Source organism: Ailuropoda melanoleuca, chromosome 4 (assembly GCF_002007445.2).
Source record: "Ailuropoda melanoleuca isolate Jingjing chromosome 4, ASM200744v2, whole genome shotgun sequence".
Taxonomy (NCBI): Eukaryota; Metazoa; Chordata; class Mammalia; order Carnivora; family Ursidae; genus Ailuropoda; species Ailuropoda melanoleuca.
The window spans coordinates 109,678,989-109,703,258 of record NC_048221.1 but is presented as its reverse complement, the minus strand read 5'-3'; the positions used below and the strand labels follow the sequence as shown (position 1 = coordinate 109,703,258).

Here is a 24,270-nt window from a genome sequence, read left to right as displayed (position 1 = left end):
CATTCTGTCCCGGAAGCCCAGTCACGGAGGGGGCGGGCCTAGCGCTGGAGGGCAGGTTGTCTCTCTAGGGTTCCTTCACGCGTCTGGGCGGGGCCGAGGCGGGTGATGCCAACCGTCGCCGGAGGCCAAATTCCCCGCCACTCATAGTCGAGGCTCCCTGCACCTGCATGAATCTGACAGTGAGTGCTTCCTGAAAATCTGCGCCCTGGGCGCCTCCCTAGCCTCACCTGCGTTGGGCCCTACTTGGGGCCGGGCACCGTTTTGATTGTTGGCAAAAGGTGGTGGAGGAGACCAAATTATGGCATCCTGGTTCACAACGACGAGTATTTTTGCCTTCTGATTCTGATATATCACTGAGATGAGAAGGAATGACTGCATCCATTTTACATATGGAAAACCCCAGGCGGAAGTGTTTTGCTCAAGGTGACACAAGGAGTGTGAGTACTGGAACCAGCATTCTTGACCCCAAGTGCAGCCCTTTACTCCCATTCTCAAGCAGCCTTGTCTTCACATGCACAGTGTTGGGCCTAGGGCATGATAGTGGGAAGCATAACCTCCAGCATCAAAGAACAGGCATTCCAGTGCATAGGTGGTTTAATTAAATAGGCAGGTATAATCTAGGAGGATTGTAGGCCTCTGGTATATGGAGACATAAAAAGGGCTCTAGGCAAGATGCCCAAGACTTAACCATGGACCAGATCATTCAGGGCTTTACTTGTCTCAAAAAAGAGTTAGAGCCTTATCTGAGCACACAGGAGGCCTCACAGCGGGTGTGCCATGGTTAGACTTGCATTTGAGAACTTTTGCCCTGGCCATTCCTCCAGGGCAAAGTGTCTGGATAAGAGTGGTGCAGGTGAGAGCAATGGTGTTGGTGACTTGGTGTGTGGCAGAGATGGGGAGAATCCAGAGATGTTTAGAAGGTAGAACTGAAAGCCCTCAGTGATGATGACAAGAGGTGAGAGTGAAAGGGGAAGGAGGTCCAAGGCCAACTCCTAGGTCTCTGACCAGGGAATGGCACTGCCATTCATGGAGACAAGGGTTCTAGAAGGGCAGCAGGTCTAGGGAGAGGATGGTGAACTCAGTTTTGAATGGGTTGTATTTAATGTGCCTGTGACACATTCAAGGAGGCGCTGCGGGGTGGGCAGTCGGAGACACAGGTCTTGGAACTAAGGGAATTAGCCTGAAGGTAGAGGTCAGCGCACATATGGAAATGGACCTTGTGAGGGTAAGTATGATCAGGAGGAATGTGGTAAAGAGAGCTTGGCATTGGGGAGCCTGGGTGGCTCAGCTGTTAAGTGTCTGCCTTCAGCTCAGGTCATGATCCCAGGGTCCTGGGATCAAGCCCTGCATCGGGCTCCCTGCTCCGTGGGAAGCCTGCTTCTCCTTCTCACACTCCCCTTGCTTGTGTTCCCTCTCTCGCTGTCTCTGTCAAATAAATAAAATCTTGAGAGAGAGAGAGAGAGCTTGGCATAAACCCCAATCAGGAGACCCATCATGTAAGGATTATCCAGAAAGACTGAAGAGAAACAGGGAGACAGGGGAACATATAACTTAGGCAAAGGTTTGGGACTGTACTTTCCAAATGCCAAGGAGAGGACTTCTGCTTCTGGACAAGAATCAAACAGGTGATGTCATTAAAGACCATGGTCAAAAAGATAATAAGAGGATACTATGAACAAATCTACACACACAAATTTGACAACCTCAATGAAATGGACCAATTCCTTAAAATACAGCCTATCACAATTCACCCAAAATGAAATAGATAATTTGTATAGCACTGTTATCTATTAAGGAAATTGAATTTGTAACTTAAAAACTCCTAAAAAAGAAACATCCAGTCCCAGATGGTTTCACCGGAGAATGCTACCAAATGTTTAAAGAATGAACACCAATTCTATATAATCTATTTCAGAAATAAGAATAGGAAGGAACACGTCTCAATTCATTTTATGAAGCTAGTATTACCCTGATACCAGAAAACAAAGACAGTACAAAAAAGGAAACTATAAACCAGTAATTCCCATAAATACAGATGGAAAGTCCTTAACAAAATACTAACAAATAAAATTCAGCGATACATAAAGATAATTCTCTACCATGACCAAACAGGGTTTATTCCAGGAATGCAAGTCAGGTTGAATATCCAAAATTTACTCAATATAATCCACCATATTAATAAACTGAAGAAAAAAATCACAAAGTCATATAAATTAATGTAGAAAAAATGTGACAAAATTCAATACCCATTCATGACAAATACTCTCAGAGAATGTAGAAGGGAACTTTTTCAACTTGATAAAGAACATCTAACAAAAAGCCTACAGTTAACATCATAGTTAATGGTGAAAAACTGAAACCTGGAATTGGGAACAAAGAATTCCTGCTCCTAACACTTTTTTTTTTTTTAAGGATTGATTGATTGATTGCACAAGTGGAAGGGGCAGAGGGAGAGAGAAACTCAAGCAGACTTCCTGCTGAGGGCAGAGCCTGATTTGGGGCTTGATCTCAAGAGCCTGAGATCCTGACCTGAGCCGAAATCAAGAGTTGGACACTTAATGGACTGAGCCACCCGGGGGCCCCACTACCACTCTTAATCGTCAGAAATTCTAGCTAGTGCAATAAGGCAATGAAAGGAAATAAAAAGCGTATAGATTGGAAAGGAAGAAATAAAACTATCCCTTATTTGCAGATGAAATGGTTGTCTTCATAGAAAATCCATAGGGGGGAAAACCTCCTGGGAATAATGTGAATTCAGCAAGGTCACAGAGTACAAGATCAACATAGAAAAATCAACTGTACTAATATATACTAGCAATGAAAATGTGCATCCTGAAATTTAAAATATAATACTATTTGCTCCAATAAAAAGAAACACTTAGGTGCAAATCTAACAAAACATGTTCAGGACCTGTATGCTAAAAACCATAAAACACTGATAAAAGAAATCAAAGATCAAAGTAAATAATGAGACATATCATGTTCACAGACTGGAATACTTAACATAGTGAAGATGTTAATTCGCTACAAACTAATATACAGGTTTAACACAATTCCTACCAGTATCCCATCAAGACTTTTTATACATACAGATAAAACTATCCTAAAATTTGCACTGAAAGGCAAAGGAACTAGAATAGCTAAAACTGTTCTGCTAAAGAAGAATAAAGTGAGAATAATCAGTCAACCTGATTTCAAGACTTCTTATGTAGTTACTGTAATCAAGATTGTGTGGCACTGGCAGAGGAATAGACAGATCAATGTAACGGAAAAGAGAACCCAGAAATGGACCCACAGAAATATGCCCAGCTGGTTTTTGAGAAAGATACAAAAGCAATTCAAAGGAGGAAGGACAGTCCTTGCAACAAATGGTGCTGGAGCAACTGGATATCCATCTCTTTAAAAATGAACCTTGACCTAAACTTCATAACTTATACAAAATTTAACTCAAAATGGATCACAGATTTAAATTTAAAATGTAAAATTATCAAGCTTTTAAAAGAAAATGTAGGAGATAATCTTTGAGACATATGGCTTAGTGAAAGGTTCTTAGACATTACCCCAAAAAGCACAACACAGGGAAAAAAACCAAGAAGTGGACTTCATCATAATTAAAAACTTTTGCTCTGCAAAAGGATGTTACGAGGAGGAAAGAACAAGCTACAGACAGGGAGAAAATATTTGCAAACTACATATCTGACAAAGAACTCATATCTAGGATATATTTTTAAAAACCCACAGCATATAGACTTGTCGAATCACTATGTTGTATACCTGAAACTAATGTAAAATGATGTCAATTACACTTCACTTAAAAAAAAGAAAAACCCTGAAAAATCAACAGAGGAAAAAACCCATCTAATTAGAAAATGGATAAATGACATGAAGAGATGTTTCACTGAAGAAACTATACAGATGGCATATGATCACATGAAAAGATGTTCGACACCTCTATAGAGATTAGGGGATGCAAATTAAGACCACAATGAGATATCACTGCACTATTAGAACAGTTTAAAAAAAAACAGTGGCAATACCAAATGCTGGCGAGGATGCAGATAACTGGATCTCTTACACATTGCTGATGGGAATGTCAAATGCCATAGCTACTCTAGAAAACAGTTTGGGTGTTTCTTAAAAAACTAAACATGCATTTACCATATGGCCCAGAAGCTGTAATCCTGGGCATTTATCCCAGAGAAATGAAAACCTATACATGATTGTTCATAGCAGTTTTATTTGTAATAGCTAAAACCATGGAAACAACCAGTGTTTTACAATAGGTGACTGGTTAAACAAAATGTGGTACATCCATACCATGAAATCCTACTTGTCAATAAAAAGGAACCAACTTTGGATATCCACAAAAACTTGGATGGAGTTCAAGAGCATTATGCTGAGTGAAAAAGGCCAATCTCAAAGGTCACATTCTGTAGGATATCATTTATAGAACATCTCAAAATTACAGAGATGGAGAACAGATTAATGGTTGCTAGGGGTTACAGATGGGAGTTTTGGTCTTTCATGCAAGGGAATGAAAAAATCTTTTTTAAAGCCACTGTTATTTTGGATCCATTACTTGCAGCCGTACATGATCTGAACCGATAAGTCTCCTCCCACACCACATTTTCTTTAATTTCCTCCTCCATCTCAGTCTCTTTCAAACTCACTGTCCTCCGTCCAACCTATAGATGTTGGCCTCTCTCAAGGCATGCTCCTTACTGCTCTTCTCCCCACTCAGTACGATCCCTAAGCAACCCTTTTCATGTGTGATGGGTTAATGATCACCATAGAATGAGGTCTCACATGAACCCAACTGACTATGGGACATCTCCATTTTGATGTCTCAAAAGGACCATCAAGAACATGTCCAAGACTGAACTAAGAATTTTTCCACATCCAACACAGTCTTTGTCTCTCAGAGATGTCAGGACCCTCCGTCCAGCTGGGCAGTTCCCAAATCAGAATTCAGTCCTTGCCCTTCCCACACTCTCACTTCCTTTTCCAACCCATCTTCATGTCCTAGCAACAGTGCCTCCCCAAATCTGAACTGTTGGACTTCCCAGCATCCCAGGCCAAACCACTAATGTAACCTACCTGGCTACAGTCCTGCTGTGCCTCTGTGATGATTTTAAAACATGTCCACAAATTCTCTGACGCTCCTTCTATCAATAAGAGGTATCTAATTTCCAGCACCTTCTCTGTGGGCTGACTTAGTGACACTTCTACGAAACGGAGTGTGGCAGATGACCCTGCCGGCCTGCCGGGCTAGTGTGCTAGTCTGCTGGGGCTGCCTTCCAAGTGGGTGGCTTAAAGAACAGACATTCGTTTTCTCACAGTTGTGGAAGCTGGAAATCTGAGATCAAGGTGTTGGCAGGTTGGGTGCTTCTCAGGGCTCTCTCCTTGGCCTGTAGATGACCACCTTCTTGCTGGCTCTTCACACGGTAGCCCCTCTGTGCATGCACCCCTTGTGTCTGTGTGTCCAACTTTCCTCTTATGAGGACACTAATGACACTGAATTAGCGCCCACCCTAACAACCTCATTTTAATTTAATTACCTCTTTAAAAGATTTATCTCCAAATACAATTTTGAGGTACTAGGGGTTGGGACTTCAACATACGAATTTTGGAAGGACACAATTCATCCTAGAACAGCTAGGTAATAAAGGGCGGTACAGCCTCTTCTTGGCTCTCTCAAGACAGTGTATCAGTCTGGGTCCAATCAGGAAAGAAATCACAAGGTAATTTGAACAGACTTAAGTTTAACATAAGGAAGTATTAACTATAATGGGATTGGCGTCATGAGGGATCGCCCAATAAGATTCTAAAGAATATAAAAGTATCAGATACAAGAAGTCAAACCCTTAAGACTCAAGGAAACACCCAAGGAAGAAACCCGCCAGGGCCGAGATCCAGACCTGTTGGAGCTGGCAGAGATGTTTAGTGCTGGGCTGGTGAAACCAACTAGAAATCTGGAGCTCACTTGAAATCCACCCTCTAGGGTACTGGCAAGATTTTGCTGCAAGCGCTCGGTTACAAAGCCACCTGAGGAAGGGGGTGCCAAGGGAGGCTGTTGGCCCCAGATGCTGCTGGTACCACGTTCTGCAGGAGTTGGGCACCGAAGAAGCGGGGAATGCTGCAGGATCCCGCTGCTGGAGAAGTTGCCCATGCTGCAGGAGCCTGGCTAAGGAGAATGCAAACACCAGGAAGCAAAACCCTTTCCTCCTGGAATGTCTCTGCAGTGCCCTCTGCAGACAATGCTTCAGTGTCAGCTGGCCAGGAGAAAACATTTAAAGGGCCTGGGTCCATTTTGACAGAGTAGGCAAAACAGGTGAATCTGGAGCCGACAAGCAATAAATAGGTAACCGGCACAGCCCAACCCGTTGACTTCTCTGCTTCCATATGCACCCTTGACACATATTTGAATTCTGTACATCAACAAAACAACTCTTGATTGCTATTGAATATGAGATTATGCTTCCTAGGAGTGAAGAAGTTCTCACCCTTTCCCCAAGAGTCACAGTATCCATCACAAATTTAGTACCAGCCCTGGATTAGAATACTCTGTTGCCTAAAATGTAAAATTAAGTTCTGATAACTTGTGTATAAAGGAAAATTGGGAAGGAGAGAGGAACAAATGGTTAGCATATCCAAATGTAACAATCCAATAGAAAATAAGCAAAACTTTTCACGGAACTAGAACAATCCTAAAATTTGTATGGACCCACATAAGATTTTGAACACTGAAGCAATTTTGAAAAAGAAAAGCAAAACTGAAGGCATCACAATTCCAGATTTCAAGTTATATTACAAAGCTGTAGCAATCTAAACAGTATGGTACTGGCATAAAAATAGACACATAGATCCATGACATAGAACAGAAAACCCAGAAATAAACGCACAATTATAAGGCCAATTAATCTTTGGCAAAGGAGGAAAGTACATGCAATGGGAAAAAGTCTCTTCAACAAATGGTATTGGGAAAATTGGACAGCTACATGCAAAAGAATGAAACTGGACCACTTTCTTTCACCATATACAAAAATAAACTCAAAATGGATTAAAGATCTAAATGTGAGACCTAAAGCCATAAAAATCCTAGAAGAGCGCACAGGCAGTAATCTCTTTAACATCAGCCACAGCAACATTTTTCTAGATATGCCTCTTGAGGCAAAGGAAATAAAAGCAAAAATAAACTACTGGGACTACATCGAAATACAATTTCTGTGCAGCAAAAGAAACTATCAACAAAACTAAAAGGCAACATACTGAGTGAGAGAAGACATTAGCAAATGACATATCCAATAAAGGGTTAGTATCCGAAATATACAAAAAACTGATATAATGCAATAACCAAAAAATAATCCAGTTAAAAAATGGGCAGAAGACATGAACAAACATTTCTCCAAAGAAGACATCCAGATGGCCAATAGACACATCAAAAGATGCTCAATGTCACTCATTATCAGGGAACTGCAAATCGAAACTACAGTGAGAGATCACCTCACAGCTGTCAGGATGGCTACAATCAAAAACACAAGAAACAAGTGCTGGTGGTGATGTGGAGAGAAAGGAACCCTCGTGCACTGCTGGTGGGAATGCAAACTGGTGTAGCCACCAGGGAAAACAGTGTGGCGGTGCCTCAAAAAATTAAAAATAGAACTACCCTATGATCCAGTAATTGCACTACTAGGTATTTACCCCAAAAATACAAAAGCACAAATTACTCAAAGGAATATATGCACCCCTATGTTTACTGCAGCATTATTCACAACAGCCAAACTATGGAAGCAGCCCAAGTGTCCATCAACAGGTGATGGTCAAAGAAGTGGTGTGGCTGTGTGTGTGTGTGTATAATAGAATATTGTTCAGTCATAAAAAGAATGAAATCTGCCATCGGCAACAACATGGATACAGCTAAAGAGTCAGTTAGAAAAAGTCAGAGAAAGACAAATATATGATCTCATTCATATGTGGAATTTAAGAAACTAAACAAATGAGCAAAGGAAACAAAAAAAAGACAAACCAACAAACAGACTCTTAACTATAGAGAACTGATGGTTACCAAAGGGGAGGTGGTGGGGGTAGAGGGATGGGGAAAATAGGGGATGGGGATTAAAAAGTATACTTATCGTGATGAAAAGAATGATTTAAAAAATCAATGAAAAAAAAACCCAAAAACGAACAAACAAAAAGCAGCAAAACTCCTACAGTTCTCCTTTCTGCAGTTTGTCACAAGGCTATAACCGATATTGCTAGCTTTCTTCTTTCACTGCACACTAAGTATTTCTCCTGGCCTCAATGAGAACCTCAACTGGTCAGGGTTCTTTACCTAAAGGAGTGACCTAAACTCTCATTCCCGAAAGGTTTGAGCCCTCAGTTGTCCTGCTTTTTTGGTTTCTGTGGTTTTCCATTAACCTTTGCTGTTATATTTCTCATTAAACTTTACTAATATGGGTCCTGTGAGGGCAAATCTGCCCCTTCCATGGGTCCAATGTAATCCACGTGCCACCAGGTGGCTAGCTGGTGCCACAAGGAACGGAGCCGTATCAGGGGTTGACACTGATCTCTGCAGATTAAGCGCTCTGCAGAACTGTTAGGTCAGTCTTGGTAAGAGGAAGTGCACACTGCTGAGACCATGCATGGACCCTATTTTGGCAACCTGGTCATTCTGTTCATGGCTCCATTGAGCAAGCACCAGGGTGGCTGGGGAGAGAGGCTAACTCACATCCAGAGTATGTCACTTTGTCCATCTACTGTTAAGTGTCTCCTTTGCAACGGATGCCTTTTGGTGGGTATTCACATGTACATTACTATTTTCATAGAGGTCCATCCACATACCTCTTCTCTAGACTTACTTGTCATCAATTGTAATAATTTTATGTGTCCACTTGGCTTGGCCACAGTGCTCAGGAATTTAGTCAAATATTATTCTGTATGTTTCTGTGAGAGTGTTCTTTGGATGAAATTAAGATTTAAATCAGTGGAGTTTGAGTAAAGGAGACTGCCCTCCATAGTCCAATCCGTTGAAGGCCTTAATAGAACAAAGACTGATACCTACCCACCCCCACTCCAAGCAAGAAGGAATTTTGCCAGCAGATGGCCTTTCAACTCAAACTGCAGCTCTTCCCAGAGTCTCCAGCCTGCTGGCCTACCCCATTAGATTTTGGGACACACAAAGCCTCCACAATCACATGAGCCAATTCCTTAAAATGTCTATCTATCTGGGTACCTGGGTGATGCAGTCGGTTGAGCGTCTGACTCTTGGATTTGGCTCAGGTCATGATCTCAGGGTCGTGAGATCAAGCCCCGCGTTGGGCTCCACGCTCAGTACAGAGTCTGCTTAAGTTTCTCTCTCTCCCTCTGCCCCTCCCCTTTGCATGCACACGCTCCATCTCAAATAAATAAATCTGTTTAAAAATCTATCTGTCTACCTATCTATCTATCCATCCATCTACCTATGTTGGTTCTATTCTCTGGAGAACCCTATTACACCAATCTTCCATTCCTGTTCCTTCCCAGTCCTTAAACATTAACAACTGATCATGAATCAATGACCAGTAGATTCATACTTCTGGCCATCTCTCACTCCAGAAAATCAAATATATTGCCCAAAGTTCTAGCCATAGGGAAGATTTTTCTTTACCACTGACCTTCAAGTTCATCCCTGAATGAGAGTCATGCCACTTTGTAACTTTGGGGAAGTATAAGCATCCTACCATGCAGACCCCTCTGTAAACCATGCTTGAAATTTTTCATCTTCGGTAAACTGATCCCAAAGACCATCCCAGGAAGGCTTGCACGTGGGTTGAGAGAAAGGCGGCAATGCAACTGGAAGTGGTGTGAAAAGAATGTGAGTCACCTGCTTGTGCAATTTAGTTCTATCTTCCACACCTGCCTGAGCTTGGACTCTTCTCTACCATTTCCATTTGATGACAGATTGATGCTGCATATGTCCAACCTTACGACTGGGGGGGGGGGGTCCAACAACACCCAGATTATTTGGGAAGCTCAGCACCTCATATCCCATACTTAGGTGCTGAGTCTCTAACACAGCCCAACAGCAAGCCAGAGCTGTTTCTCGAAGTGAGAGCAGGTATTTCAGAAGAGGGTATATAGATATGCTCCATAGTCCTAGAACCTGGACCGTAATGATTCTCTTACCAGTGCTTTCCAGAGTCTCCACATAGCATCCCTATTCACCATAAACTTCAATTATCAGATGACTCCTACCCCAGCCACTGTCTAACTGCAAGGGCACGAGAGACCTAGCACAAGCATCACTGTGAGATGTAATAATAACCAAGAACTGCTATTCTGCAATAGCGGACCATGACAGCCTCCTCTCTGGTTTCCCTGCATCTTCTCTGGCCCCCTCTAATTTGGTGTCCACGTTCCAGACAGAGGGGCATTTTCAAAACACTGACTTGACAGGACACTCGTCAGTGGCTTCCTGCTGCTCTCAGGCTATGCCCAAGCCTTCAGAGGACCTCCCCATTTTACCTGCATTTGCGCTCACGATTCCGGGCTCCATGTCCCACCAGTTTAACCCGATTCTGGGCAGTGCTGTCTCCCTCCCATGCCACAGTCCTTTATGTGACTCACTCCTACTCATCCTTCAGGTTCAGCTCACATGCCACTTCCCTCCAGAAGCCTCCTGAGGTAGTATGGCTCGTCCAAATATTCTCACAGAACAAGACCTCACTTTTGTGGCTGTAGCACTGGCTGTAAATTTAAACTCTCCTGAGTGACTTAAGTAATGCCTTGTTTCCAAGAAATTATAAGCTCCCTTCACCAGGGAAGGGTTTGCAAATATTCTGCCATTTTATCCTCAGACCCCAGCAGAGTGCTGGGTGTAAAACGGTTGTATTTTTACAATGATGAAAGAATGGTGAAGTATGGGCCCAGGGCTGGGATGGATGGGAGTTGGAGTGAAGATGCCTTCCCCACCAGCGTCTTGATGCCTGTCCCACATACACAGGGGACACAGCCCGGGGTGGGGAGACACAAGTCAGGGACCATGGTCTCCCTCCTTTGGGCCCCATTTGCTCTGCCCAGGACAAAGTTCCACTTGGGGCTGGGGAAGTTTGTCAACAAAGCAGGGAACTTGAGGATTTCACAATACTGGTTGGGCTGGCAGTTGGCTGTGGGGGACTGACAGCCTGCTCTTTGGGGCTTTATTTTTAGTTTCTGGATGTTTTACTGTATTTGGTAATTTCTCAAAACTGGGAAAAAGCACTGCCTGGCTTCCTCTCCTGGATCAGGACAGCCAGAATTGCTCAGGAAAGGAAAAATGGAAGAAAGAGGGACTGGGCTGGGCTGAGCGCTTGGGCTAAGGCCCCCTACAGTGCAGGCCAGAGGAGATGTTTCAAAGAGACTTTGACCCTGGTGCTGTGGGAGAGCTGAGCCCATGACCCAGCAGATTCAGGGCCCTGACACCTGGCCGCCACCTGGCCCCACCCTGGGCTGTCTGCCATGGGCTCCTTCCCTATAACCTTCAGTTCAGCAGCATTACTGACCACTCCCTGCCCCCATGTGCCCGCCCCAGTGCCAGTCCTGGGCTCCAGGAGGGAACACTATGGCTCCCGTTTGTGAGATGCCCACAGTCTGGCAGGAGAGACAGCACCCACCATGCTGGCTCCAGACCCCCTTCCTTCCGGGCCCGCTGGAGTCTGGAAAGCACATTCACGACCCCACAGCTGAGCTTGACATTATGGCTCATAGCATTCAAGAATTTTTCAGGAAAAGTGCCAGTCAACCAGTTCTAATTGGCATAAGGGGGTAGGGGGTGAGCAGGGGAATCCTATTAGCGGCTCATAAGCGGAGCGTCTAAAGACTGGGAGGGGGCTTGCTTAAGATACAGTTTGATTTTGAGCGCAAGGGCCACCCCCTGCCCTCACTTGCCTTTCCCAGACCTTGCATTCTCTGTCTTCATCCCTCAGTCCGGCCATCTTCTGCACAAGCTTCATTCCTGTGGCTCCCGCCAATGACAAAGCTGCACGAACAGCTACGGCCCTTACACGACGCAGCTTCCGAGAATAAGGCCGCAGTGTCTTTCACAGCATGCCCAGCACATGTCTCCCTGGACCTCATTGGCTGTGATCGGGTCAGGTGCCCGCCCCTCAACCAATCACTGACAGGGAAAGGTATTGCCTTGCTTGGCTTGGAGGTAGCGTGGCTGCCAAGACTTCACTGTTGGGGAGTGGAGGAGGGCTCACCTGGAGACGATGGGAGGCCACTGCGGGGAAAAGAGGGAGGATGCCAGGGAGGCGGAAGGCTTGGTGACCTTCCTCATCCCCATGGTGCTCAGGAACGTCAGCGAGAGCGAAATTTATGAAAGCTCTTTGTTGCTAAGAGAAGGAGGGGCCCTCTCGGGTAAAGGGATGGGGGTAGACGTAAATCCTGCCTTCACTGGAGGGTTAGGTGCTGTTCAAAGCCAGCTGAGAGAGCTGAACAGAGGGAGCCCTGTGCCCAGATTAAGGTGCGAGAGCAAAGACAGCTTAATTGGAAGCTGGGGTTTCCTGCTAGAGAAACAGACAAAAGAAAAAAGTACCCAGCAGTTGTCAGGGAGCCCCGTTCTAAGGCTGATGGCCCTCGGCAGTCAGGACAGACGTCAGAGCGAGGTTTATGGGTCGGACGGCCCCCTAACTGGTGCCACCGGCATCCAAGGGAAGGCTGCGCCCAGGTACTTGTTCAGGAGGGGCCTGAATCCCTTCCAGGGCCACACCGGACTTCCTGTCAGGCCGCTCTCATTACACTGCCCCTTCTCTGGGACCTTTCAGCTCTGGCCAAGGTCTAATTAAACCTGTATCTTTCCCTTCAAGTTATGTGCAATTTCTTGCATGAATGGGCAGGGGTGTGGGTGCGATGGATAGAGAGTTTCTTACAGATCCTCTCATTTTGGCCCTCCCTGCTTAGGGAAAGGGTTATTCCTGGCCACACTGTCTCTGATTCTGGCCTACAGGCACCATTCTCTGTGCAGATTGGACCCTACCTATACCCCACTCTCTTCTCTAATCTCTGAACCCTGCAGAGCTCACTTTGCAGGCAGCTAGGTTCTGCAATTCTCTTTACAACAAGCTAGTTCAGACAAAGTCCATGTGATTATAGCTGGCCCATGTGAAACCAGAGATGACTGGCCTCTGATATTCCCCTAACCTGAAGGGTTAGGGCTCATGTGAGTGGGAGAGGGGGCAAGGAGGGGGGCTGGTACCCGCTTTGGGCTGGCAGGAGTGTCAAAGCCTTACTGACTCTGCAGCACAGCTCCTGTCTGGAATGTGTCAGGGAAGGCAGGATAGACAAGGCAAAAAAAGCTCCCAACCACTCTAAACGGACATCACAAATACTTATCCTGAGGAGGGTCCCTCAGTTCCTCACTTTGAGGAACCTCGCTGTTTCCTCTTGTTTTACTCACAATTCTATGGGAAGTCCATGTCCTCTGGCCATCCTCCCAGATGAGCTTCCCCCCACCCCCATGTGCCTCGTGGTAACTTCCCTCATGATCTGAATCATGGCCTTGGACTTTTTGCCTTCTGGGTCCCCAGGACTTGAATTTCCCAAAGGCACAGACCGTGGCTTATCCACGGTGGTCTCCTCACATTGCAGCCCGCACCTGGTATGTGGGAAGGTGTCTAATAAACATAGAATGATGCCTGCCTTAGCGAAGGCCAAGGATTTTGCACCTTGGCAGGGGCAGGGAAAAGGATTACTGGAGTGTCACCGCCTGGTGTGAAGGAGGAGGCAGAAAACCACCAAAAGCAGACACGCAATGGTTAGAAGCTCACAGAAGACAGGCAGCTCTGCAACTTTGGGAGCCTCTGCGGTAGCAGCAGACGTGAAGGACCAGGACGCTGTTACTGAGGGCTCCAGGGCACTGAGCAAAGGTTAGCGACGGAAGAATGCCGAGAGATTGCAAAAAGATCTGTCCCCACAAGTGGTTATAGGGGACGGTGTGGCTTCAAAGTTGGCTTCTGTCAGGATCACACTCTCAGCTGTTTGAAGTCTGCTCTACACACAGCTCCTTCCCACAGGGTCTCTGACAGCCCAGATGTAGCCCAGATGTTTCTGCGACNGCTGTTTGAAGTCTGCTCTACACACAGCTCCTTCCCACAGGGTCTCTGACAGCCCAGATGTAGCCCAGATGTAGCCCAGATGTTTCTGCGACGAACTGTTGTCTCCTGTCTGGCTTTCTAGACCCGAAAGGGTGTCTTTGGGTTTTTCAAGCTTTTTTCACGGTTTTCAAAAGCCTCACAGGCAAGAGCAGCCCGTGAACCCAAACATTAACTTCCTTGCTGTGGGCTGGAATTAAATCAGTTCCGTGTGGTTACAGTTATGCAGTCTGATGAGTAGTTTTGTGTGTTCTGGTTAATAAAATAGGGACTGACAGTGTGTCCTCTCCCCTAGCACCCAGCTCGGTAGACTCTTGTGGAATTATTACTTGATCAAGTCTTTTTTCTGAAGAAAAACCACATGGAGAATGAGGCAGAAATATGAAAATGTCTTTGGGCTCTGAAAGAAATGACAAGTAGCTTCCCTCCCTAGTAGTTTCCTCCGGGAGCCTGAGGGTAGGATCTGTGTGTTGGCCCGTTGGCGGTGCAGTCACCCCTGGTGGTCAGTGGGGAGCACAGCACTTGTAACCACAAGCGAACGGCTTCTCCAATAAAACCTCCACGTGGGGGAGGAAAAGAGAAACCATGCGTCTTCTAAGTCGGAGGCTGGCCATCGCTCTGGAAAGCTGTGCAGCAGAATACGATGGGGAAGGCTATGGGCTCCTTACCCAGTGTCTCCGGGCCTCACTTTTCCCCTTCCCCGCCATCAAGGTAACAAGGAGGGGCCTCCTGGGTAGGCCGGTGTGAGTGAAGGAGACAAGCTGGGCCACGGGTCCTCTCTCCTGTCTGGGGCAGGTCAGTGTGGCCACGCAGTGAGTGGTGGCAGGAGGATGGGGCACGCGGACAGCAGGTTGCTGATGCGGCCTGACTGGCAAGGATTGCTCCTCCTTAGCCACCTGGTCCCCAAATAGGCTTTGGAAGTTACCAGGGAAGCTGGGAACCATCACAGGTTTATTTCCAATACCTGGAAACTCCTTTGAAACATCTGTCCTTTCTCTGGCGGCTTATTGATATAAGCCTCCCTTCTATAGAAAGGGAAAAAATACTTGAAAACTTCTGTGGGGTAAAAAGGAAGACGTTCATATTTACCGAGAGGGTAGTAAATATTCATATTTAACCATCGTAACAATTCTATCAGAGGATTGTTTTCCTGCTCATTTTTCAGTATGGAAACAGGCTCAGCAAGGTAAACTGACCAACTTAGGATGAAATAGAAAGCTCTAGAACCAAACATGTGCCCTATGCCCTAAATGTTACAGGGCCTTAGAGATGTAGCATGTCTGGAGGTTACAGAGATGTGTAAGGACACAGTTTTTCTCTACCTCAGGCAGGGTGGAGAGGAGGAGATTTCCATAAGAAGCCCCCCTTCAATCCCCAGCACCCCCACCACCTTGGGCATCTCCACCCCTTCTAGTCCGGACTTCTGTTGATTACTGGGTGGTAGGTCCCTTCATGCTGGCCCACATAGCTGACCGGACCGCCCCGACGTCTGTCCCGTGACAGCCAATCCACAGGCTGCTGATGGCGCTGCAGGAGAAAAGCCACACCCAGCAGGAAGGGTGGTGATTCCTCTGGGGGCAGTGCGAGTGTGCTCTCCAGAGGAAAAGAGGTTTGGTAGCAGGAAGACACATTGCACATGCCAGGGAAGTAGAGTCAGCAAGCAGCCACGTTTCGCAGAGCCAGGGGAATGGATTTAATATTTACTGCTCTCTGGGCACTTCGTGCTGCTTACACCTCAGACCTTGTAGCTGGGGGAGATGAAGTAAACCTCTCAGAATTTTCCTTAGTGTCTATTGATGGCAAACTCTCTCAAGTTATGTTGGCCTGAAAGCATTTTTATGTTGCCCAGGCTAAAATTCCAGGTTGGCAGTTATTCTGAACAAACTGAAGATAGTCCACTGTCTTTTAGCATCATTGTCACCAATGAAATGTCATTTGTCAGTCTGTTGCTCTTTCCTCTCTGGCTGGCTTGGTGATCTTTGTCTTTGGTGTTCTGCGGTTTCAGTATCCTATGTCTTAGGTGACAGTCTCCTTTTATTTAGCCTGCTTGGGACTTGTTTGAATTTCTTAAATCAGTGTATTTGTGTCTGTAATGATTAATCTTCTGTGTCCAGGCACCCCTCATGCTTGTCTAAACTAGGGTGCCTAACACTAGTCTAAACGTGGCTGTGAAGGTATCTTGTGATGTGCTTACTACTTAGAATCAGTAGACTTTAAGCAGGTTCCCCACCGGAATGTGGGTGGGCCTAGCCAATCAGTTGAAGGCCTTAAGAGCAAAAACTTAGGTTTCCTGGAAGAAGAAGGAATCTACCTCAAGACTACCACAGAATTTTTGCCCCAGGTTCTACCCTGCTGGTGGGCCCTGTGAATTTTGGACTCAAGATTGTAACTTCAACTCTTGCCTACGTTTCCAGCCTGCCACCCTGCCCTGCATATTTCAGACTTGCCAGTCCCCACAATCATGTGAGCCAATTCCTTAACACCCATCCCCTTCAGCCAGGAGAACCATGATGAAAACAGCGTTAGTCAAGTCTGGAACTTCTTGGCCATTCCCGTTATTCTGGGGGGACTCCACTGAGATTTAAGGTTTACTTTCTCTCTCTAGTTTCTATGTTTCTTTACGTCTATGTAGTTTGTATTTATATCTCTGAGTTACAATTTGAATAATTTCTTTATATTTAGATTTCCAAGTCACTGATTCTTTTGTCAGCCAGGTCTGATTTACTGCTAAATCCATTCCTTGAGTTTTTAAATTTAGTCACTACGTATATATTTTACCCCCAGAATTTTAGATTCTTTTTTCAGATATGCTTAGGCATTCAGTATAGTGTTTTCTACATGCATTTTCAAGGTTGCCTTTTATTTCTATAAACATATTAAATATAGTCATTTATTGTGTCTGATAACTCCATTATCGGAAGCCCTCTGGGTCTGTTAATGCAGCCTGTTGTTTCTGCTAAACCTCACTTATGGTGTCTTGTTTCTTTGAATACTCAGTCATTGTTGACTGAAATCTCATTTTCTTTAGACTTTAGAGATCACTACAAATTAAATTCTCCATCATATTTTCTGTGTGAATTTGGCTGCAAACTCACCTAAAGTTTAGCTCATGCTTCCTAATATTTTTGAAGATTTATTTATTTTAGAGAGCATGCACGCAGGGTGGGGGCAGAGGGAGAGGGAGAGAATCTCAAGCAGACTCCCCTCTGAGTTCTATCCCAGGACCCCAAGATCACAATCTGAGCCAAAATCAAGAGTCAGATGTTCAACTGACTGAGCCACCCAGGAGCCCCACATGCTTCCTAATTTTAGGGGTGAATTTTCCCAGCTTTAGGGGTGAATTTTCCCAGGGGCTTGAGATAGTCAACTTTTCTTACAGCCTCCTGGGAGAAAAGGTGGGAACGGCTGGGTTTGCTTCTATTTCATGCTCATTATCTCCAAGGGTGTAATTGGGGCCCCAGTTCTGTGGAGGAAGGATTTCTCAATAGACTTCTTACCTGGGTGGATCCTGGGCTTGATCTCTTTTACGTTAGGCTTTGGAAGGATGTGAAACCAAAGCTCAGCCAAGCTCACCTGTTTCAAAAAGTCCATTCACAGCTCTGCTTACATCTCTGAATTTCCACATCCGCTCAGCTCCTGGTCCAAGAATGCTTTACCTTTTGGTCAGTTCAATGATGTTTCTAAGAAGTTATTTTATTCTAGATTTTTAGTTGTTTTCAGTGGAAGGAATAATAAAGTTACCTAGACACTCTGTGTTATTGGAAACTGAAGTGCCTATATTTTTAAATGGTAAACCTTGCATTTCTGGAATAAACCCAAATCTGTCATGATATATTACATGTATCATGTACATGTAACACATTGTTGAAATGAGTTTACTGATATTCTGATTTTTTACATCTTTGTTTTATAGTGAGAATATCCTGTAATTTTTCCTTCTTAACCTATCCATGACTGATTTTTAAAAAATCCTGGTAATACCATTTTTTAAAATGAGTTGGAAAGTGTTCCCTCCTTCTCTTCTACACCAACACCCAACGAGCAGGAGAGGATGGGACTTGTCCAAAGCCATGTAAGTTTTATGGCCCAGGTCAGAACTAAAGTATTCTGTCCCTGAACCCAGGGCCCCTTTGGACCCGTTACTGCTACCCAGCCACACAGAAGGTATATTCTGGTCACCGCCTCTGCACTGAGCGTCCAGGTCAGGAAGGTGCTGAGTGAATGAGTGGAAAGCAGATGTACAAATGGATGGAGGTTGGATGATGGATGCATGGATGGATGGAGGGAGGATGGATGATGGATGGATGATGACTGGATGATGGCTGGATGGCTGGATGGCTGGGTGGGCTTTCCCCACTCTGAGCTCTGTAGACCATCATGAAGTGAGTCAGTGCTTACACCTGGCCTAGAGCCACTTGCTTGGCTCCATTCTTCAAAGACTGGGAGGTCCTAGGATCTTTTAACCCAGCTTCCCCATCTGTGACCTTTAGGCTGTGACCAGAGTGAACATGCTTGGCATGGTGGTCACCCCATGGCAAATGCAGGCTATCCCATCCTAGACAGCAAGGTCAGGGCTTCCTTACCTGGATTGTGCCAGGGCCCTGGGGCTCAGGTAAAGTGGGGCCTTTGGTGTGTGTGGTGGTGGAAGTGGGCTCCTGTCACCTGTCCTCCCAACTACAGCTGAGATGCCCACCAGCCAAACCTGGTGACTCATGGGGGCTTGGGTCTGTGTTCACTGTGGAGGTGATGTCACATGGCATGGGGTCTGGTCCTTAAAGCACTGCAGATCCCCCCAGAACTTTCCTCCTCCCTGTCCTTGGGTTAGGGAAAGCCCTTCCTCTCCTCCCTGCCAGGTTCTCATTTCTTGCCCCGCCCCTGGCATAATTCTCACTGAGTTTACACTTTTGAAAATAAAGCCAGGAGAGGAAGCTCTCTTCAGACAGATTCTGCTTCAGCCAAGGGGACGCGTGTCNAGTTTACACTTTTGAAAATAAAGCCAGGAGAGGAAGCTCTCTTCAGACAGATTCTGCTTCAGCCAAGGGGACGCGTGTCGGCAGAAATGACTTCTTGGAACTGGAAAAGAAAAATGGTCTGGGAATGAAATACAAATGGCCCCTCAAGGAGTCACCCTGCCTCACTGGCTGTGGAGGTTGCGGGGCTGGAGCTTCTCGTAAAGGCTTCCCAACAGCAGACCTCCCTTCCCGGCTCCGCCTTCAGTGACGTCACAGCAGGAGTGAGCGTGGAAATTGGCAAATGCTACAATTCAGGGAATGTCAAACATTTACGAGCACAGCCCTGGGCAAGAGCCATGGCTAATAGCAGCAGGGATGGGAGGGGCTGGACTGAAAGCCAGAGTTGGGATAAAGCCAACAAGAGTCCCTCTTCTTTGCCAAGTTTATTTTATTAAAATATACAGGACAGAATATTGGTGGGCGCTGAGAACAGGAACCACCCTCCCAGGCTGCACCCAAGGGAGATGCTTCTGCCATGCAGACATGTGGCTGGTCCGCATCCCAGCGTGGGAGACAGACCCCTCCTGCTTGGACGTGCAGCCAGTCTGGCCCCAGGCCAAGAGGGGCAGGGGCATGGTGGTGACCCTCTCCTATGGCCCCTTAGAAGCACAGCTACACCAGCTGGGAGGGCTGGGCTGGGGGTGGGCAGAGGGGGAGAAGATCCCTGAGCCAGGGAAAGCTGATGCCCTCCTGGAGGAGGGAAGAAAGACGCCCCCCCAGTCAAACTGGAGATGGGGTGTCAGTACAACTCCAAGGGAGAGGACCACCTGTGTGTGGGTGACAAGGGGTCCCCGCAGCCAAACCAGGCCAATCTCCACGGCCTCCTCCATTCCACCTTTCCTTTGAGGGCCCTGCTCACCCCTGGGCCAGGCCTGAGCAGAGAGGGGGTGGCAGCCGGTGGAATGTATTGTACGGGAATGTTCCTCAGAAAGGCCCACGCTACCTGGGACTGGGTTCCTTCTCGGGGAGGCCTGGGCGGATGAGAGCAGCCTCTGTCTCTTTCCTGGAGGTTTCTGTTGACCTACCACTCAGCTTCAGGCCCCTCAGCCCTCACTCTTGGTTCTGCCTTCAGCTGACATCAGCCTCCATCCCCAGAGCAGAACCCAGGCAAGAAGGGTCCTATGATTTGTGCTTTTGAATGTTGGTGAGCTGGGCTGGGCGGGCTGGGGGTGGGCTTTGAGCCCGCATGGCTCTGAGGCACAGAACGGACCCCCATGCTTCTTCTCCAGAGCTACCTGTGTTGGGGCCACTGCGACCCGGGCCTCAGCCCACTAGAAAGGCCTGATCTTGGAAAACAGTGTCCTTGGCTCCCTTTGTGGGCTGCCACCTGAGCTGCTCTGGGGGCTTGTGCTTTTTGTATGGGGTTGGGTGAGCCTGTGTATAGAGGGGTGGCCACATTGGTTTAGGACCCTAACCAGGAAGTGGGGGGGGTGCTCATCCAAGCTGGGGGCCAAGGGAGACAGGAGCTGACAAGCAAGGAGGGAGAAGCCCCTTCTCAGGCTTGCTCTGCCACCTGGGCTCCCTGGCTGCCAGTCCCTGATCCTTGTGACCTCTTTTTAGAACCTGTTATGACCTTGGGGTTGAACACTCTAGTGCCAGAGGGGTATGGGCGCCCCCCCCATGCCCCGCTTCATTCCCACTGAGCTAGGACTGAGGCAAGAGAAGGCTCCTTCCATTTCCGTGGACTTGGCAGACAGTTCCCCTAAGATTCTCCACCAAGAAACCCAATCCCTGAGCTTGAAAGGCCCCCTTCCCAGGATGGAGAGAAGAGTCCAGTGGTCCCTTACCACTGGAGCTTGCCAGTGGAGTGGCAGGCATCCTGGGACCCCAGGGCAGTGTTTCCAGGAAACAGCAGGCTGTCTCCATTACTACCTCTTTCCTCATCCCAACTCTCTTGACCCCCCACAGCCCTGCCAGTGTCCTGTGATGAGGAGCATTCTGGGAGTGTAGTCAGTGGGCAGGGGAGTGGATGGGGGGCAAGAAGGCCAGAGTAGGCCCCAGAACCTGGCCCATGTGTGGTGGGAAAGAAGGGTGGTGGGAGGGAGGGGCGAGGGGACTCCCACCAGCGGGGCCTTTGGAGACTGGACCCTCCTGTGTTACGGGACTTTGAGTGCCCTCCTGACAGCACCCCGTGGCCAGCAGCCTGCAGACACGGCTCTTTCAGTGCCCACTCGAGAGGCAGCCCCACCCCACGGGCCTGGACAGGGAGCTCCCAGCCAGACTCAGCCCCTCCCGACCTCTGCACCCCCTCTGCCAGCCTGAAGGAATGGGCTCTGTGTGTGTGTGTGTGTGTATGTGTGTGTGTGTGTCTAGAGCAAACTGTTCACTTTTTGCAAATATATTAGAAAAAAGTTTCTCAGGCTGCTCCTGGCAGGATGAGATTTCTTTGGGGGCAGAGGTGGCAGTGGCCACTCAAGGACCCCTCCCCGCCGACATGTCCTAGATGACGTTCTCAAACAGCTGCATGGAGCTCATGATGTTCTCATCCTGTGTGGAGAGAGGAGGAGGAGAGGCCGGGTCAGACCCCGGCTGGGCAGGGCGGGCCCGTGCCCAACCTGCTCCTACCTTGAGCAGATTCTTGCCGGGGACTCGGAACCCGCAGTGACCACTCTGTCTGTCTCACTGGGGGGAGGGGCAGCTGGTCAGGCAGAGCCTATCTTCAGCCGGGGCGTCTGACTGCAAGCGCATCTGGGGGCTGCTGACTCGCTGACGGACAGGCTTCCCTGGCTGCCCTCAGACGGCGGCCAGAGGCACCTGAGAGGCTGTTCTGGGAGTGAGGCAGATGGCTAAGGCCAGCGGAGGCACATGTTGTGGCCCCCAAGGGTGCTCTGAAGAAGAGGGTCAACAGCAAGGCTGGGGGAAGCTCCAGGCACCTTTCTTACAGCGTGACCCCGTGCTGAGGGCCCCAGGGCCCAATCATCCTCCTGTTGGCCCATGTCTGCCCCTCTGATGTGAGGCATTACAGGGCAGTCCTAGGGATGGTGTGCCCATGGGCTGTGGGCTGACAGGAGCGGTGGCAAAGGGATGGGCTCAGACGAAAGTGTGAACATGGAGTCTGGAGGTCGGGAGGGGCTCGGGGACTGGCACGGGTGGGACCCTGGGTGTCCTCAACTCCTGATGCCACCTACCTTCTGACAGGTCTCCAGGAACTCATCAATGGTCACCACCCCGTCCTGATTCCGGTCCATTTTCTGTAACTCAAGGCATGTCCTCAGTGAGTCTGTGGGTCCCCTGTCTTCTACCCTGGATCCAGGCCACGTCAAGGGCCCTCCCCAGCTACCCTCGTGGCACAGATGACCTCTCTGGCATCTCCCCAGTCTGCTCGCCACACCCAGCCACTTCCCAGCAGCTTTCTTGGGCTTACACTTCCCAGAATGCATCCCCATGCTCATCTGACCCCCTCACCTCCCCGACAGGCAGCCAGGGGAGACAGAGCAACCAAGGCACAGGACGGGCCACCAGCAAATGCGACGTGGAAGCTTCAGCCCCTTTCATCCCCATGGACACAGAGCAAGGTCACCCCAACCCCACTCTTCTTGCACGGTTTTTCTGGAGGGGCTGGGAGAGCTCTTGAAAGCCACCAGAACACTGGCCTGGGTGTCAACTGCCCCTGGCCTGCCCTGAGGTGAGGTTCGGTGGATTGGGGCATGGGGGAGATGTTTTAATTTGCTCCCCGGGATCCTGACAACCAGCCCGGTGGGGGATGCGAGTTTAAACTCCTCGTGGGGGGAGGGGGACCCAGAGAGGGGAGTGGCTTGCCCAGGGCTGTCCTAAGAGGGGAAGCCTGTCCCTCCTCCATTTGCCTGCCCCCTCAAGGTCCGGGGCTCGAGCTCTCACCTGGAAGAACCTCTCCACGTGCTCCAGAGGCGCGTCCTCCCGCAGGATCGGGTAGGTGTGGCGGCCCATCATGTCATAGATGGACTTCATGATGGCCAGCATCTCCTGCAGGGGCCGGAGGGGCTGGCTGAGCCTGGCTGCAAGGATGTGGGGAGGTACCAGGGCCCAAGGGGAGGGGCTGCATCCAAGCGGGGAGGGCACCTCCAGGGCAGCAGAGAGTGAAGAGGACGGGGGCCCCAGCCGGACGGAGACGAGCCCACCCCCATCTAGTGTCCCCAGCACCAGCCTCTGACTCTCTAGAAGATGCAGAGAGATTCTGATGGGCCATCTCCAAAATCTGAAACTGGAGCAACGATTTCATATACCAAATAATGCTTGGGCTAAACAAAACCTGATTGTAGGCCAGTATGGCGAGGGCCCCCACCTGCCTTAAGGGACCACACTGCCCCATTGACTGGTGGGAGCCAAGGCTGGCTCTCTGTCCCCAGCTTCTCCACTTATGTCTCCCTCAGGACCTCCCTGTGAGAAAGAATGCTCTGAGAACATCTGTCGAAGTAGATTGAGCTGCGTGGTGAGGGGCACACAAGCGCCCAGGGGTCCAGGACCAAGAACCTGGACAGGAGAGTCCCCTGGCTGCTGTCCCCTCCAGGGCGGGGCTGAGAGCCACGTCTCTGAACAGGAAAGGGAGGCAGGGCAGCCAGGGCGGCAGGGGAGCGGGGGAGAGAGGCTGGGAGTGTGGCGCAGCAGCGAGGGAGAGGGGCAGGCGGCCACGGCCCCCACCGCCCTGTACCTCTTTGGTGATGTAGCCGTCCTTGTTGATGTCGTAGAGGTTAAAGGCCCACTTGAGCTTCTCGTGGACTGTTCCTCGCAGGAGGATGGAGAGGCCGACCACAAAGTCCTATGGAGGGAGGGGAGGGTGAGGAGTGACAGCCCAACGCCCAGATTTCATTGCCAGTTTGCTGTGTGGCCTCACACCCCTACAGGGGAGGAGCCGTCATTGCAGCACAGACAGATGGAGTCCGTTAGGTCAACACAGTGTGAGCGTACGCGTGCATGTGTGTGCGCGCACGTATGCATATGTGTGTGTGCACTCATATGCATGTATGCATGTGTGTGCATGCGTGTATGTGTGTGTGTTGTGTGTGTGTGTGTGTGGTGGTGGCTGGTACCGATCTTCTCAAATAAAGATATGCAAATACATGGTACCTTATAATGCCTGGCTCCTGCTACAGAAGACCGGGGGGGGGGTCTTTTAAAAAGGGGGCCGCTCTACTTTTAGTTCACCAAGGACCTGCATGCCAAGGTGCTTGCAA

The 24,270-nt window shown here is 48.4% G+C and overlaps 1 protein-coding gene and 1 long non-coding RNA gene across 2 annotated transcripts in view; one reads left to right on the top strand and one right to left on the bottom strand.

The window, feature by feature from the left end:
- Nucleotides 1-185: 185 nt before the first annotated feature.
- LOC109490731 lies at nt 186-22,607 on the top strand. The gene is made up of 4 exons (XR_004625024.1): nt 186-437; nt 11,943-12,146; nt 22,259-22,334; nt 22,537-22,607. It is a non-coding gene; the product is annotated as an uncharacterized LOC109490731 (long non-coding RNA).
- Nucleotides 21,419-24,270, bottom strand: part of KCNIP3 (potassium voltage-gated channel interacting protein 3) — a 23,352-nt gene continuing 20,500 nt past the window's right edge. The window contains exons 5-8 of the mRNA XM_034659581.1: nt 23,748-23,855; nt 22,958-23,062; nt 22,249-22,311; nt 21,419-21,607 (exon numbers count right to left, since the gene is read on the bottom strand). Coding sequence (XP_034515472.1) covers nt 21,560-21,607; nt 22,249-22,311; nt 22,958-23,062; nt 23,748-23,855 — 324 coding nt within the window. The 3' untranslated portion in view covers nt 21,419-21,559. The remainder of the gene's footprint in view (nt 21,608-22,248; nt 22,312-22,957; nt 23,063-23,747; nt 23,856-24,270) is intronic.